We start from the raw sequence: 15,819 nt of genomic DNA, 5'->3' as shown, positions 1-15,819 counted from the left end.
ATGAAATACTAGAAGACACACAAAGACAAAAAACTAGCTTAGTGTGTGTGTGTGTGTGTCTGACCTTCTCTTTAATCTCTTTGGTATTCAGTTTTTTATCTGGTTGAGATAACGAGATGTTTCCTGAGGGAAACCTCCCCTCCTCCTTAGCCCCCCCCCCACCACCCCCGGTCCAGAACAATCTCTGTCTAAATGTGTCTGAGTGAATCACGGCGCTCCATGAATACTCGTTGAATATCTGAGGGTGAATATCTGGTGTCTCCTTTCACTCCCTATAAGTCCTCCTCTCCTCCCACTCTGCTCTGGGACCTTCTCACACTATTCTGGTCACTTGTGGTCGGTCTCAGCTGCTGACGCTCCTCTTCCTCATCACCTCTACACTTCCTCTTCTTCACCTCCGTCCTCGGCCCGTACAGGATGAGCTCTTACAGTGTGACTTTGGCCGGCCCCGGGCCCTGGGGCTTCAGACTACAGGGAGGGAAGGACTTCAACACGCCGCTCACCATCTCTAGGGTAAGGAGGACCACCATATGGAACCCACTGTCTATCATAAATCACACATGGAACCCACTGTCTATCATAGACTTTGATCCAGGGTGGGGGGTGGAGTCAATTCATGATTTGTAGAATGATTCAAATTCTATCTTCATTTGTCTTCAAACATCCTCCAATGGATGGATCAGGACTGTAGATGTATGAAGGATAGATCTGGTCATGTCATTTGTCATAGACGTACAGACTAGAAAAACATGCTAGAGTATTAGCACGTTTGCCTCTATGGAAACACCTGGTGCTAGACTAGATCATTGGTTACTTTTACTAAGACAGTCTCTGTGCTGTGATTGGCTCCAAAGCCAGACTGAAAGCTCTGTATAAATTGTTCCTATGTAGATGATCACATAGTTGACCTGTGATGACTTTTTCAAGAATTAGATATTGGTCTATAAATGGACAAGTCACTAGAATCAAGGGTTGGTTTTTTAAGGAGAGGTTTGATTACAGAGGTTTTAAAGGCCTGTGGTTCATAACCTGTTACTATAGATGTATTAATCCAGTTCATCATATTAGTGCTGATTAGTGGAAGAACATCTTTAAATAGTGGAGTTGGGATTTGATCTAAAAGACAGGTTGTTGGTTTAGAAGCACTAACTATTGAGGTCAGTTCAGATAGACCAATTGGAGTGAAACTATGTAAATAAAAGCTGCATGTTGAGGATATTTCAGGAGCTGCTTTGTTTAATAAAGTATTGAGCACTCCTGCAGGGGGGACATTAGCTTTGTTTCTAATTGTTATAATTTTATCAGTAAAGAAGTTGATGAAGTCGTCACTGCTCAGGTTGACAGGAATAGAGGGTTCAACAGAGCTGTGGCTATTGGTGGGCGTGGCTACAGTGTTGGATAGAAACCAAGGATTGTTCTTGTTTTCCTCTATTAAAGTGGATAATAGGAGGTTCTAGCTTTGCGGAGAGCTTTTTTGTAAGTTAACAAACTTTCTCTACAGACAGTATGAACTTCTACCTTGCTTGAGGAGAGCTACTTCCTTTCTAATTTTCACGATGCCTGTTTTAGAAGACACAATTCAGATTTATACAAGGGAGCGACCTTTTTATGACATATCGTCTTCTTTTTAAGTGTAGCAACAGCATCCAGAGCTGTGTGCACTGACAACATTGCACTGTTGACAAGATCATCTATTTTCTCTGTCGTTAGACATTGATAGCTACTCTCTGTTGAGATATCATATGGATCAGAGGTAAACAGTGATGGAAGTAAATCTTTAAATCTAGCTACAGCTTTTTCAGACAGTGATCTACTATAGTGTACTCTACTCTCAGAGTTTAATCAGGCTGATATTCTGAATTCAAAGGATAACAGGAAGTGATCTGAAAGAATAGGATTTTGAGGATAAATTATCAGGTGATCAATATCTAAACCATATGTAGAACAAGGTCCAGGGCATTATTAAGATAATGAGTTGGTTTGTTTACATTTTGTGTCAAGCTGATTGAATCTAATAGTGAGATAAATAATTTATTTAAGCTGTTGTTTTTATCATCAACATGAATGTTAGTCACCTACTATGATAACTTTATCAGTGCTCAGCACCAGATTAGTGACAAAGTCAGAGAATTCAGAGAGAAACTCTGAATATGGACCAGGAGGAGATAAACTATAACCAGTAAAGTGGGTTTTTCTGTCTTGTTTTTTGGGATTACACATTTCAAGAGAGAGGCTTTCAAATGAATTGTGGTTAGATCTGTTCATGTCTTTAGTTACAGACGTATAAAGAATAGATCTGTTTCTGTATTTAGTTACAGACAGTTACAGACTAAACATAAGCAGAATATACATTTAATTTTGATATATTGATATACATTGTATATATTTTTCCACATAGTTATACTCTTTGTTTTGTAGCTTTCCTGTTGATTGCTCTGGTTCCAGCCTCAGGATGATATTTGTAGGGCTGGCCTTTATGTTATAGCTTTTATCCAGTCATAATTAGCCATCATGTGTTGCCAGGGTCTAAAATCTGGCCTTAGGCCTTTAGAATCGTTAACCAATTAGCTTTCGAGTTGACCATGGTAGCCTGACCTGCTGTAGCACCAGTCAGTGCTGTTGACAGTTCACGCCAATGGACCTTTTTTTTTTTTTTTTTTTTTTTACAGCAATGGTGGTTCATGGAGCCTCTTAATAGTTCCTGGAAGTGAGCAGTTGAGTATTGCAGTCCAATGGAGCTAGAGCGGATTAGACAGTTTGGGATGCACTTTTGAACAGTGAGACGTTTAAATAATAAATAATCATGTTGGATATTATTTTTATTATTATTAACTCTATTATTCAAGTAAACACGCCCACGCAGGTATATTCATATAGGGCCATCATCTTCCAAGATGACGCTGGGTCAATGTGCCGTCAGTCACACATACATATGATGGTGTATGGTATACAGTAAATATTGTAAATCAATGCAGCTTCGGCTTTGTCTTCGGGTGGACTCGACTTTGGCTGCTGACACGCAATAACTCAACATTCAGAGCTGGGACTGTGCCGTTCCAGGCATCAGTGGAAAGGTCTGGTCCTCCCGAGCCCGAAAATGTCTCCTTGCGGTAGAGTCTGAATTGAGCCCACTGGAGACCAAATTCACCCTGGAGTGCCATGCATGCTTCTGTGCACTCCAGGTGCACGGAAGCATGCATGGCCCCTCCTCATCCTTGTTAATGGTGTTGCTCCCACCAGCACCGTGAGGACAGAGGACTGACACTGTCTCGTCCCAATCATCTGTTTTTAACGTGACACATGAGGAAGCAGGTGACAGCGTTGACAGCTCTGAGGTACAGTAGGCTGCAATGACATGACAAACACTATCCATCCATCACATTTGTTTCCATGTAATGAAGTAGTGTCAGGGACGTTGCAGACCAGATGGCTCCAGAGGTCCAGATCTGGCTCGGGGGGCGCTGGGTTGACTGGTGTAGGACCTCGCTGAAGGCCCAGGTGTGAATGCACGGCCCGCCACTGGTTACAGATGTACAGTCTGTGCAGCGGTCATTTCATATTCCTTCTTTGTTGACATTGTTTTGTGTTTTTTATTCTCATAATAATGAAACTTATAATCAATTTTATATAGTGCTTTATCATAGACACTCAAAGACACTTTACAGAACTAAGACATTATTTTTTCATTCTACACTTACTGGTGGTAAGCTACTATTGTAGCCACAGCTGACAGACAGACTGACAGAAGCGAGGCTGCCATAGTGAACCATAGGCCCCTCCCACCACCACCAACACTCACTCACACACTAGACAATGTGGGTGATGTGCCTTGCCCAAGGACACATTGACAGATACCACAGCAGTGACTGTCCCCCACTGTGGCCCCTGGAACTCTCAGTGGTCTCCATCATCTACTGACCAGGACCAGACCTGCTGATCTTCACAGAACCAGATCAGCCAATCACAGGCTGGGATGGACATGATTATTGTGTTGTGACGATAAAGTTGTAGGTTCTCTGAGAACTCTGTGGAAGCCCTCGTCCCTGACCTTTGACCTTAGTGTGAGGGGGATCTGAGGTCAGGAGAGCTCACAGCCTGTGTGTGTGTGTGACTGTGTGTGTGACTGTGTGTGTGTGACTCTGTGTGTGACTGTGTGTGTGTGCGTGTGTGTGTGTGCGTGTGTGTGTGCGTGTGCGTGTGTGTGTGTGTGTATTTTGAACCTGCTGTGGACTCATATTTTAGGGTTTTGTGGGTTTTTATGTCACCCTGTGTGTTGTACTGATGTGAAGACTTCCTGTTTGCACTTGCTGAGATATATGATATGTGAGGTAACACACACACACACACACACACACACACACACACACTGAGGTCTGCAGTGTAACAGTGAGTAGCTGGAGCTGCTGACAGGCTCGATGCTTTTTATAGACTTTTCTACAGGACGAGAACAGATAAAGGTTGATCTGATGGTTCTAATCTAGTCCTCCTGGTGGTATCTGATGGTCCATAGCTCTGTTAGATGCTGAAGTCTGGACCTGAGTTACAGAGCGTCTCCTCCAGGAGCTCCAGAGTCCACCATCATAGTGTCAGGAGTATGGTACTGGTCTGCCTCGTTGCCCCGGGTAACAAGCAGTGAAAAGTGTCGCCCCCCCTTACACAGATGGAGGCAGGCGAACCTGAGCTCTGTCATGACCTCCTGCAGGGACAAAGGTCAAAGGTCATGGCATCACTGCTAAAATAGATGCAGAGGTGTGTGTGTGTGTGTGTGTGTGTGTGTGTGTGTGTGTGTGTGTGTGTGTGTGTGTGTGTGTGTGTGTGTGTGTGTGTGTGCGTGTGTTGTGTCAGATTCTCTACACTGATTCTAGAGCTATGGTTAGGATGTCAGAATGTTAACTTCTAACCTGAATACCTGAACACACACACACACACACACACACACTGTGGATGAAGAATACCTAAATGTTGTGATTTGTTTTTGTAATAAATGAAGTCTGAGGTGTGATCAGTGGTCTGATCCCTCCAGCTCGTAGAGGAGACCTGAAATTCTCAATAAATGTCTGGTCTGCTGCATGTGCCAATCATTCACTAAGTTTTATAGAGAATTTCAACATATTTTTAAACAAATGTTTTATGTGTCTGTAGGGTCTGTAGGTGTGTCTGTAGGGTCTGTAGGTGTGTCTGTAGATTCTGTAGGTGTGTCTGTAGGTGTGTCTGTAGGTGTGTCTGTAGGTTCTGTAGGTGTGTCTGTAGATTCTGTAGGTGTGTCTGTAGATTCTGTAGGTGTGTCTGTAGGTGTGTCTGTAGGGTCTGTAGGTCACTTCCTGCTCTGTGTACAGATCACTCCAGGCTCTAAGGCGTCCCAGGGAAACCTGATCCAGGGGGATGTGATCGTAGCGATCGATGGTGTGAGCACTGAGGGGATGACTCACCTGGAGGCTCAGAACAAGATCAAGATGGCCACCTACAACCTGTCCCTCACTATGGCCAAGTAAGCTGGGTCAGAGGTCAGAGGTCAGGGGTCAGAGACCTGGATCTGATCCAGATTGAGTCTGCTGTACAAAACCTTAGATCAGAAACATGACCTTGTGTAAAACTACCTAACTTCTGAGCTTTATTTTGAAATGCAGCCTGTAGTTGCACTTCCTGTTTCCTGAGGTGAGCTTCCTGTCACAGTGTGTCCTCTCTGTGTGCCCAGGGCAAAGCGCCCCCCCCCCATGGCCGCGCCCAGGATGGACGCCACCACCATCCCTCTCATCCCTCACCAACAGGTAACTCACCCACAATGCAACACTGCAGGAGACAGAGAGAGACAGAGAGAGAGGTAGATCAGAGCTCAGGTAGAAACATAAACGAAACGATCATTAATTTAACAAGTTTTAATTTGAAAAACCAACCACATGCTCACGTTTCCTGTAATGGTGTAACGTGACACCACACTGATCACATGACCCCTGGTTAGGTAAACGGCTCCAGGCCTGCAGTGACAGAGTCGCCCCACAGGAGGCAGTATAACTCCCCCATCAGCCTGTACTCACAGGACACGCTGAGGAAAATGGCCGCCATGCAGGCCGGGTACGTAAGGTCAGAGGTCAGGGAGCACGTGTTCCTCAGAGAGCTTCACCATTGGACCACAGAAGAAGATTTGACCTCTGAAATCTAATCTAATCTAATCTATCAATCTGATGTCATTAATCTAGACTATAGTGAGTTTATTCTTTATCTAAATGTTAATGTGAGGACTCTGAGGACATGCTGACCTTTGACCCCCATCTGAAGGAGAAACGCTCCTGAAAAAACCCTTTAGATGAGTTTGAGCTTCTGTTTAAATACTATAGATAATCTACCATAGATAATCTACTATAGATAATCTACTATAGATAATCTACTATAGATAATCTACTATAGATACTCTACTATAGATAATCTACTATAGATAATCTACCATAGATAATCTACTATAGATAATCTACCATAGATAATCTACTATAGATAATCTACTATAGATAATCTACTATAGATAATCTACTATAGATACTCTACTATAGATAATCTACTATAGATAATCTACCATAGATAATCTACTATAGATAATCTACCATAGATAATCTACTATAGATAATCTATTATAGATAATCTACTATAGATACTCTACTATAGATAATCTACTATAGATAATCTACTATAGATAATCTACCATAGATAATCTACTATAGATAATCTACTATAGATAATCTACCATAGATAATCTACTATAGATAATCTACTATAGATAATCTACTATAGATACTCTACTATAGATAATCTACTATAGATAATCTACTATAGATAATCTACTATAGATAATCTACTATAGATAATCTACTATAGATAATCTACTATAGATAATCTACTATAGATAATCTACCATAGATAATCTACTATAGATAATCTACTATAGATAATCTACTATAGATAATCTACTATAGATAATCTACTATAGATAATCTACTATAGATAATCTACTATAGATAATCTACTATAGATACTCTACTATAGATAATCTACTATAGATAATCTACTGTAGATAATCTACTATGGATAATCTACGATAGATAATCTACTATAGATAATCTACTGTAGATACTCTACTATAGATACTCTACTATAGATAATCTACTATAGATACTCTACTATAGATAATCTACTATAGATACTCTACTATAGATAATCTACTATGGATAATCTACGATAGATAATCTACTATAGATAATCTACTATAGATACTCTACTATAGATAATCTACTATAGATAATCTACTATAGATAATCTACTATAGATACTCTGCTATAGATACTCTACTATGGATACTCTACTACAGATACTCTACTATAGATAATCTACTATAGATAATCTACTATATAATCTACTATAGATAATCTACTATAGATACTCTTTAGTAGATATATCAATAATGAACACCATGAGGGAACAGAATGGTGTGTGTGTGTGTGTGTGTGTGTGTGTGTGTGTGTGCGTGTGTGTGCGCGCACTGATGTTTTCTCTGCTCACACACTTTGAGCAGAGCCTGCTGACCTCACTTCCTGTTCACTTCCTGTTCACTTCCTGGTCACTTCCTGTTCACTTCCTGATCCCTTCTCTTCCTCTTCCTGTGTTGAAGGTCTTTTCTCCTCCTGCTGCTCCATCCTTCCTCTCCTCGTCTGCTGAGTGAGTGCCTGCACGTCTGTACAAGTTACTATAGTAACCAGTTACTAGTTAGTGCTTTTTATTGTAGATGTATATAGATAGATCAGCTGTTTGTTGAATGATTAATTAATTCATTGATTCATCAGAGGATGATCAGCTATGGATGACTTTTAATTATATTTATGATGGAGATGAAGGTCAGAGTGAGGCTGACACACACACACACACACACACACACTGTTTATGATTTTTCTCCATCATCATCGACATCGTCTCGGGCGGGGCGGTTTTCAGCTTTTCCTGTTCTGAGCATGTTTGACCTGCACGTGACCTTTAACCTTCACCCCCCACCCCCCACAGCCCCTCCCTTAGCGCTCAGCGACCAATCGAAGTGAAGGGTCCCGGGGGGAAGGCCACCATCATTCACGCCCAGTACAACACGCCCATCAGCTTGTACTCACAGGACGCCATCATAGATGCTATCGCTGGACAGAGCCAGGGGCAGCACGCCGCAGGGTGAGAACCTGCAACCTCCTCTGAGTGTGTGTAACGCTACTAATCAGATTACAATCACACACAGCCAGCACTGTGTGTGTGTGTGTGTGTGTGTGTGTGTGTGTGTGTGTGTGCGTGTGTGTGTGTGTGTGTGTGTGTGTGTGTGTTGTACATCACACACCACAGACGTGTTCACATCATTACTAATGTTGATTTATGTTTTAGTTTTTTGTGATAACGATAATTTTCTTTCTAACATTGTAGATGTAGATCTTTTAGTGACAAACACTGAGAGGTTGATCTACATTAAAACATCTACTGACGTCTGTAGTAAAGTTCACTGAATACAAACCTGTAGATAATATAAAGGAGGAGATGATCATTTAAATTAATACACTTTTAAGGCTCGATTATTGTTTAATATTATTATACAGTTAAATCTGTAGATCACAGCTCTTTGAAGTTATGATGTCACAGTGAATTGTGACGCTGCTCTTGAAAGTGATGTGTCGTGGGTTTGCGTCCCGCTTCAGCGTTTTTTTATGACATATTTTATGACGTATAGATGACTCTGATGATAATATTACATTAAAATCAATATAAATGATTAGATATGAAGCATCAGTCACTGTGTTTATATCCAGTGTAACAGGAGGACTCTCTATACAGACATCCTATGATGCTGACACGTCTCCTCAGACACATTTTATTCATATTATTCACCACTCGTCACGTCACTGAAGACATAAAGTGATGATGTGATCATAAAGTGTTATTAATTACAGGTGATTTAAGCCACTATAGTCACTGAAGACTGAACACATCTTTAGAACAGGATCATATTCATCAAAAACCAGCTTATTTCACCATCAGAGTGAATAAATCACTATTTTCTGTTTGGTTGCCATGGCAGCTCGAGTCATCTCTGATCCATTGATGATGGCTTTTTATCGGTCTTGTGCACGTAACTGACCAAAGGTTTACATACTCAGGGTTGATTGATCCACTTCATACCAGCTGTAATGAATCAGATACACAGAGTTTACCATGGAGGGTATGTTGACCTAGAGTTTATGGATAAACTCAGAGTTTGTTAACCTTCCTTTATGGAACACCCCTCTGAAGATAAACAAAGATAAACATAGATAAACAAAGTGAGCGTTTCTCCTTTTGTCTGATTGTTGACTTTGTGTTTGTGTTTTATTGTTTAGTGTAAACAACATGTTTGTGTTTGTTAACGTCATCAGTTGTTCTTTAACTGTTACTTGTTCATGATTCACAATAGAAAATAATATCCATATTGGCCTCTTATTTTGAAGGTTCAGTCTTCTAAAGTTACATAAATAATTAAGATATATTTAGAAGTAATTATGTTATTTGAAAAATGTGATGTGATTTTTTAAATGTATTTATTAATTAGAAATGTTGATATTTGTTTGTTATTAATAATTACTTTGTTAAATGAATAAATTAGGAAATATACATTTCTTATTTTTACTGTTATTGTTGTTGTTTTGTTGTTATTTGCTCAAACTAAGCTTTATCTTGTTCTGACTAAAATTGCTTTTGTGGATTAAAAAGTTCGAAGTCGACCCCCTGAGGCTCCTCCCACCTGGTGCTGTGGGCGGGGCTGAGTCTGTGTGTGGTTGCAGTAGTGCAGCGGTGGTCAGCGATTGGCCGGTGGACGTGTCGTCACCTGTCTACCAGGCCGTGCTCGCCGCTGAGAGCGATGGCGGCGTTGAGCGAGTGTCGGTGCGAGCGCAGTCCAAGAGCTTCAGGATCCTCACGCACGCCACATGCACGGAGGGCGGTGTGTTCAAGGACCAGCACATATTTTTCAAACACTCGTGTCTCTGTTAGCCAATCACTGACCTCTGAGCACGGCAAGCTAACAATCAGTCACCAGTTAAGGTTGTTGACCTTTGACCTTTGACTCCGGGAATCACCCAGCTAATGTCACGACAGCACAGCCTGGTTGAGCTCTCTGCTGCCACCTACTGACCTGAGGAGTAACTGATGACCCGCTAAGTATTAACCCACGCGTGAGTGGCTGATGACTCAGCACTTTGTGACTCTCACACTGAGGCATGATGGGAAACGGCCTTTTGAACCAGTGTGTCTGTTACAGTGATGGAGGACGAGCTGAGGATGAGGAGCAGGTAAATACACACCTCTACATCTTCATCTTCCTCCTCTTCCTCCTGTGATGATGACGCTCTGTAGCTTCATTCCTTCACTCCACTCTCTGTTCCTGAGTCATGATGATGATGACGATGATGATGATGATGATGATGACGATGATGATGAAAGCTCTGAATGTTTCTAAGGATGTGATTAAGTCATTTTTTTTGTAGAAAAGAGGTTTTGTTTAGGATAATTTAACTTTAAACTTATGCTACAATGTTAGATGATAATATCGTATTCATCCATCCATCATCCATCCAATATCTATCTTCTCCTGCTTGTCCTACTTGGGTTGGGGGGCAGCAGCAGGAAAACCATCCATGCTTCCCTCACTCCTGAACCACACCCAGTGGATGTACTTGACTCCTCCCCTTGGGGCGGGATCATCAGCGACCCGTAGAAGGCGCTCTGTAGCTCCATTCTGGGCGAAATGTGCTTCCTCTGATTTAGTAACGCGCGTGGGTTTGGAACCGTTCTGATTCTGACCCGTCAACTGTTTGACCTGAGAGACCCTACTGAGGGATTAATAGGATCCTCCACCGTTTTTACAAATCCATCCTAATGTGTGTGTGTAGTGTGTGTGTGTGTAATGTGTGTGTGTGTGTAATGTGTGTGTGTGTGTGTAGTGTGTGTGTGATGTGTGTGTTGTGTGTGTGTGTGGTGTATGTTGCATGCGTCGCTGTGACTCCTCTGCTCTCTCTCACTAACCGCTCTACGCTCTAGCCCTACTGGGCATGCTCCAGCTGACTCCGCCCCCAATGCTGCTGCTCCACCCCCTAGTGCTGCTGCTCCAATCCTGGATGCCTTTAACAGGTAACCAATCAGCTGTGAGTAACTTGGTTAGCTTTGGTGTTGTTGGACTAGTTTATGGTTGAGTGTGTTTGAACCCAGACTGGTTCAGATTAACCAACATTAACTAGTCCTCTATGTTAGTTATTGATCACCTGATTGATTTTACTCGTATTAAAACTCTGGTTCTGTGTTTTCAGTCAGTTTGGTTCGCCCCCTCCCATGCATCAGCAGGCTCTGCCCCCTCAGCAATACCAGCAGGCCCCTCCTCAGCAGGCCCCGCCCCCTATGCATTACCAGCAGCCCCCGCCCCCTCAGCATTACCAACAAATCCCAATGCAGTACCAGCAGCCACCCACCCAGCAGGCTCCACCCACCCAGCAGAGCTCAATTCAGATTCCTGTAGGCTCCTCCCCTCCGAAGGTGGTGAGCACTGCCTGTATTTACCCGTCCCAGCCAGGTGAGGCGCTCTTTGGTTTAAATCAGGGCCGTTTAGAGAGAGAGTTGTGACAATGGTTCAAAATGCTCGACCGTCACATGATTCATGTAGACTCAAATAGTTCCTCAGAAGATTTTAATCCATTGATTCTAAGAGACATAACTGGGATTTTCCGTAATTTGTTATCAATAACTGCATTGATTTGCAATATTTATACAGTACACATCATGTGTTTGTGTATATAATGATAACATACTGAAGATATAATATAATAATCCACCAACATGCTTTAATGCACATGTTAATGGGTTTAGATACGCTGATAATAATAATAGTATTATCCAATATAATTATTTAAACGTCTTACCGTTCAAAAGTGCATCACAAACTGTCTAATCTGCTCTAGCTTCATTGGCTACAATAGTAAACTAATCACTTCCTGGAACTGTTGAGGCTCCATGAGCCGCCATTGCTGTAAAAAAACGGACCATTGGATTGAACCGAGTTGTCGCTACTTTCTCTCTAAACGGCTCTGGTTCAAATTAATGCGTTCATCACATGTTTTACCGCCTGTGTTCATTAGCTCCCCCAGCGCCAACCTCGGCTCCGCCCTCGGACGCATCTGCCTCCTCCAATAGGCCGCCCTGGATCACCGACACCAGCTTTGCCGACAAGTTTGAGCCCAGTAAGACCACCACCACCACCACCATGAAGATGCTGCCGCAGGCTGCCCCGCCTCCGCCCGCCTACATCCCCAACCCCTCGCAGGCGGCTCCCAGCCCCGCCCCCATGACCTCAAGCCCTGCCCCTTTCTCACCTGTTGCAAGAGGTGTGGCCCAGCGGGCGGAGAGATTTGCCGCCAGCAGCCGCACGCCACTGTGCGGTGCCTGCAACAGCGTGATCAGGTGACCTTTGACCCTGCGTCGTAAACAGGAATTATGATACTGTGCTCACAGGAAGTCGTGTGTGTGTGTGTGTGTGTGTGTGCAGAGGGCCGTTTCTCGTAGCTCTGGGGCGCTCGTGGCACCCTGAGGAGTTTAACTGTCACTACTGTCACATGTCGTTGGCTGACGTCAGTTTTGTAGAGGAACAAAACAGCGTTTACTGTGAGAACTGCTACGAAGAGTTCTTCGCCCCAACCTGCGCTCGCTGCAGCACCAAGATCATGGGGGTGGGACTCACCTACACACACACACACACCTGCACACATACCTCTACACACCTTTCGTACACTAAGTTTATCTTTTTATTTTGTGCGCTCAAGCATCTATACCTAGCTTAGTTAGCGTAGCACTCGTTAGTGTGTTTGTATAAACAGATTTAACTCGTTTGACGGCTAAATGTTAAAACTTAACTATTTGTCTGTAATTCATGTAATAATATTGCTTTGCTATAAAAGAGTAGATAGTTTGACAAGGATTCACACCCTGAAGGACAAGATATTAATCAATTAAAAGTGATCTGGGACACTTGAACTCAATCATGGATGGCACCTCGGCAAGTGTTAATGTAATATTAATAATAATTAATATTATCATAATACACACGTGTAACACACACACACCTGTGTTGATGCTACAGGAAGTGATGCACGCACTGCGTCAGACGTGGCATACGACCTGCTTTGTGTGCGCAGCGTGTGGGAAAGCCTTCGGGAACAGTTTGTTCCACATGGAGGACGGAGAACCGTACTGTGAGAAAGGTACGGACACACGTTACCATGGTTACACACACATCTGATGACCTGTGTGTGTGTGTGTGTGTGTGTGTGTGTGTACAGACTACATCGCTCTGTTCAGCACCAAATGTCACGGTTGTGACTTCCCGGTAGAAGCTGGAGATAAGTTCATTGAAGCTCTGGGACACACCTGGCACGACACCTGCTTTGTTTGCGCGGTATGTTTACCATGCTAACGTTAGCTAGTTAGCTAGTTAGCTGGTCTAACTCTTGCCGTGTGTGTGTGTGTTTGCAGGTGTGTCACGTGAACCTTGAAGGTCAACCTTTCTACTCTAAGAAAGACAAACCTCTGTGTAAGAAGCACGCGCACGCCATCAACGTGTAGAGCGCCCCCTGTTGGATCCTCACAGAAACGTCAGCACAACTTCCTGCTGTCGTTACATTTTCAGGATGTTAGTCGTTACTGCGACGTTTTAGTTTTAAATACAACATTTAAAACAGTTTAAACATCCCGACAATGAACAAATGAGCTGCGATTGACGTAATATTTAAATATGTCATATTTATTAATGTTTGTTGATGTTTTGTCAACACGGTGCTCTGCCTTTGTTCCACTTCTTATTTTAACACTAACATGCATTGATTTTAGTGTGAATTCACAGATATTTTATTTAATCACACACTAAACATGAAATAACTTTTATCTAAACATTCTAAAGGTTTTTAACTTACAATATTGATCAATGCTTCCAAGAAAATACCCATTTAAGACCCATTCAAATAAACTCTACCCATGTGGCCAAAATATGAACTACAGCTGCAAATTCTACATTTTTTTCTAAAAAAGATTGAAGTTGTTTTTAATAAATCTTAAGATGTTTTCCTTACACTTTAAAAAGTAAAGATATTAACCTGATAGTGGACATATTTTCAGGTATTTTATAAATGTAGTTTGTGGTCTCCATTATTTCAACATTTTACAAAATCAAGAAAAAGCTATTTATTATATAATAATAATAATAATAATGTTGACATCCTGGTCGGTAATGAAGTTTGGGTTAATTGAGTTAAAATCTCGCTCTGGTTCAGTTCTTCTGCATTAGGTCAAAGGTCAAAGGTCAGAGGGATAAACTGTAGGAAACCAGTCTGACAGAGATTTAGATCATTTTACACATTGGAGCGTTGATTCCTTCAAATAGTTTTTGCGCAAACATGGCATCGGTCTCCGAGGCAGAAAGACCAAGTTAGCTGCTAAAGCTAATGCTGCTAAAGCTAATGCTGTTAAAGCTAATGCTGCTAAAGCTAATGCTGCACACAAGCTATAAAATTCTGTTTTTCCTGACTTTTCAAACCGTTTCAGCTTGTGGTGTTACTCCAGTTCACTTATAGACATGTCCTTCTTGTGAACTTCCTTTAAATTTGTAAATGTAATTCAAATAATATGTTAATAAAAATAATCATGGCCCTGGTTAGTGAATGATTAACCTCGTAAATTTACCTTTTCACAGTGAGAACTCATACTGTCCTTTTCACACTCAGAAATCTCACTTGTCCCATCAATAATGATAATATATTTTATTTATAAGTGCTCTTCAAAAACTCTAAAATACTTTACAGTTGTTAAAACAATTACACAAAAGTTAAAAGCTTAGGAGTGTAAACAGAGGAGGTCTGTTGCTTTAATTCTGTTTCTAACATCAGATTTACTAAAGTGCTTGAATATGAGCATCATTCCCAGATAGTCTGTGGTTTCATTCATCAGAGGTTTATTCCATAAACTAGGTTATGTTCAAACTCTGAGTATCTCATTCCTAAACGTGAGGTATGTTCTTCTCTGAGTATGTTACCATGGTAACATTGTCCGTGAACTAAACCTGGTTTTATCAAATAAACCCTGGGTTTCTACCTGGCTCCGCCCACCTGAACACTTTAATGAACCTTAACACTTTTCTCTGAAACACATTAGTGACATCACACACCACAGACGTGTTCACATCATTACTAATGTTGTGTTGATTTATGTTTTAGTTTTTTTGTGATAACAGTAGTTTCTATGCAGACATCCTATGATGCTGACACGTCTCCTCAGACACATTTTATTATTATTATTCACCACTCGTCACGTCACTGAAGACATAAAGTGATGAAGTGATCATAAAGTGTGACTAATTACAGGTGATTTAATCACTATAGTCACTGAAGACTGAACACATCTTTATAACAGGATCATATTCATCAAACACCAGCTTATTTCACCATCAGGGTGAATAAATCACTATTTTCTGGGTGGTTACCATGGTAGTTTGAGTATTCTCTGATCCATTGATGATGTCTGTTTATCGTGCACATCAGTAACCCAAGGTTTACATACTCAGGGTTGATTGATCCACTTCATACCAGCTGTAATGAATCAGATACACAGAGTTTACCATGGAGGGTATGTTGACCTAGAGTTTATGGATAGACTCAAAAAACTAAACATTTATACAAAAAGTACACAAAACGACAACAGAAATGCACAAAAAATATACAAAAAGGCTCCAGAAAATCA

General features: G+C 41.6%; 1 protein-coding gene across 2 annotated transcripts; it reads left to right on the top strand.

The window, feature by feature from the left end:
- Window positions 1–260: 260 nt before the first annotated feature.
- On the top strand, window positions 261–14,737 carry LOC114477126 (LIM domain-binding protein 3-like). 2 transcript variants are annotated; one of them, XM_028469239.1, is made up of 12 exons: window positions 261–513; window positions 5,337–5,488; window positions 5,696–5,768; window positions 7,658–7,704; window positions 8,044–8,199; window positions 11,086–11,175; window positions 11,352–11,611; window positions 12,174–12,495; window positions 12,581–12,761; window positions 13,172–13,292; window positions 13,371–13,486; window positions 13,564–14,737. In XM_028469239.1, the coding sequence occupies exons 1-12, from the start codon at window positions 418–420 to the stop codon at window positions 13,651–13,653; spliced, it is 1,704 nt and encodes a 567-aa protein (XP_028325040.1). In that variant the 5' UTR covers window positions 261–417; the 3' UTR covers window positions 13,654–14,737. The 2 variants fall into 2 exon arrangements, with proteins under 2 accessions (XP_028325040.1, XP_028325041.1); XM_028469240.1 differs by lacking the exon at window positions 11,086–11,175 and having other exon boundaries at window positions 268–513.
- The last annotated feature ends 1,082 nt before the right edge of the window (window positions 14,738–15,819 follow it).

This window comes from Gouania willdenowi, chromosome 15 (assembly GCF_900634775.1).
Source record: "Gouania willdenowi chromosome 15, fGouWil2.1, whole genome shotgun sequence".
Taxonomy (NCBI): Eukaryota; Metazoa; Chordata; class Actinopteri; order Blenniiformes; family Gobiesocidae; genus Gouania; species Gouania willdenowi.
Note: the sequence above shows the minus strand (reverse complement) of the source record. Positions and strands in the feature narration are given on the sequence as shown.

Excerpts from the sequence above, each read along its gene's own strand:
- LOC114477126 (XM_028469239.1), top strand. The coding sequence starts at position 418 with ATGAGCTCTTACAGTGTGACTTTGGCCGGCCCCGGGCCCTGGGGCTTC. Across the intron at positions 514-5,336 it reads CGCCGCTCACCATCTCTAGG|ATCACTCCAGGCTCTAAGGC; the intron begins GTAAGGAGGACC and ends CTCTGTGTACAG. Across the intron at positions 12,762-13,171 it reads GCAGCACCAAGATCATGGGG|GAAGTGATGCACGCACTGCG; the intron begins GTGGGACTCACC and ends TTGATGCTACAG.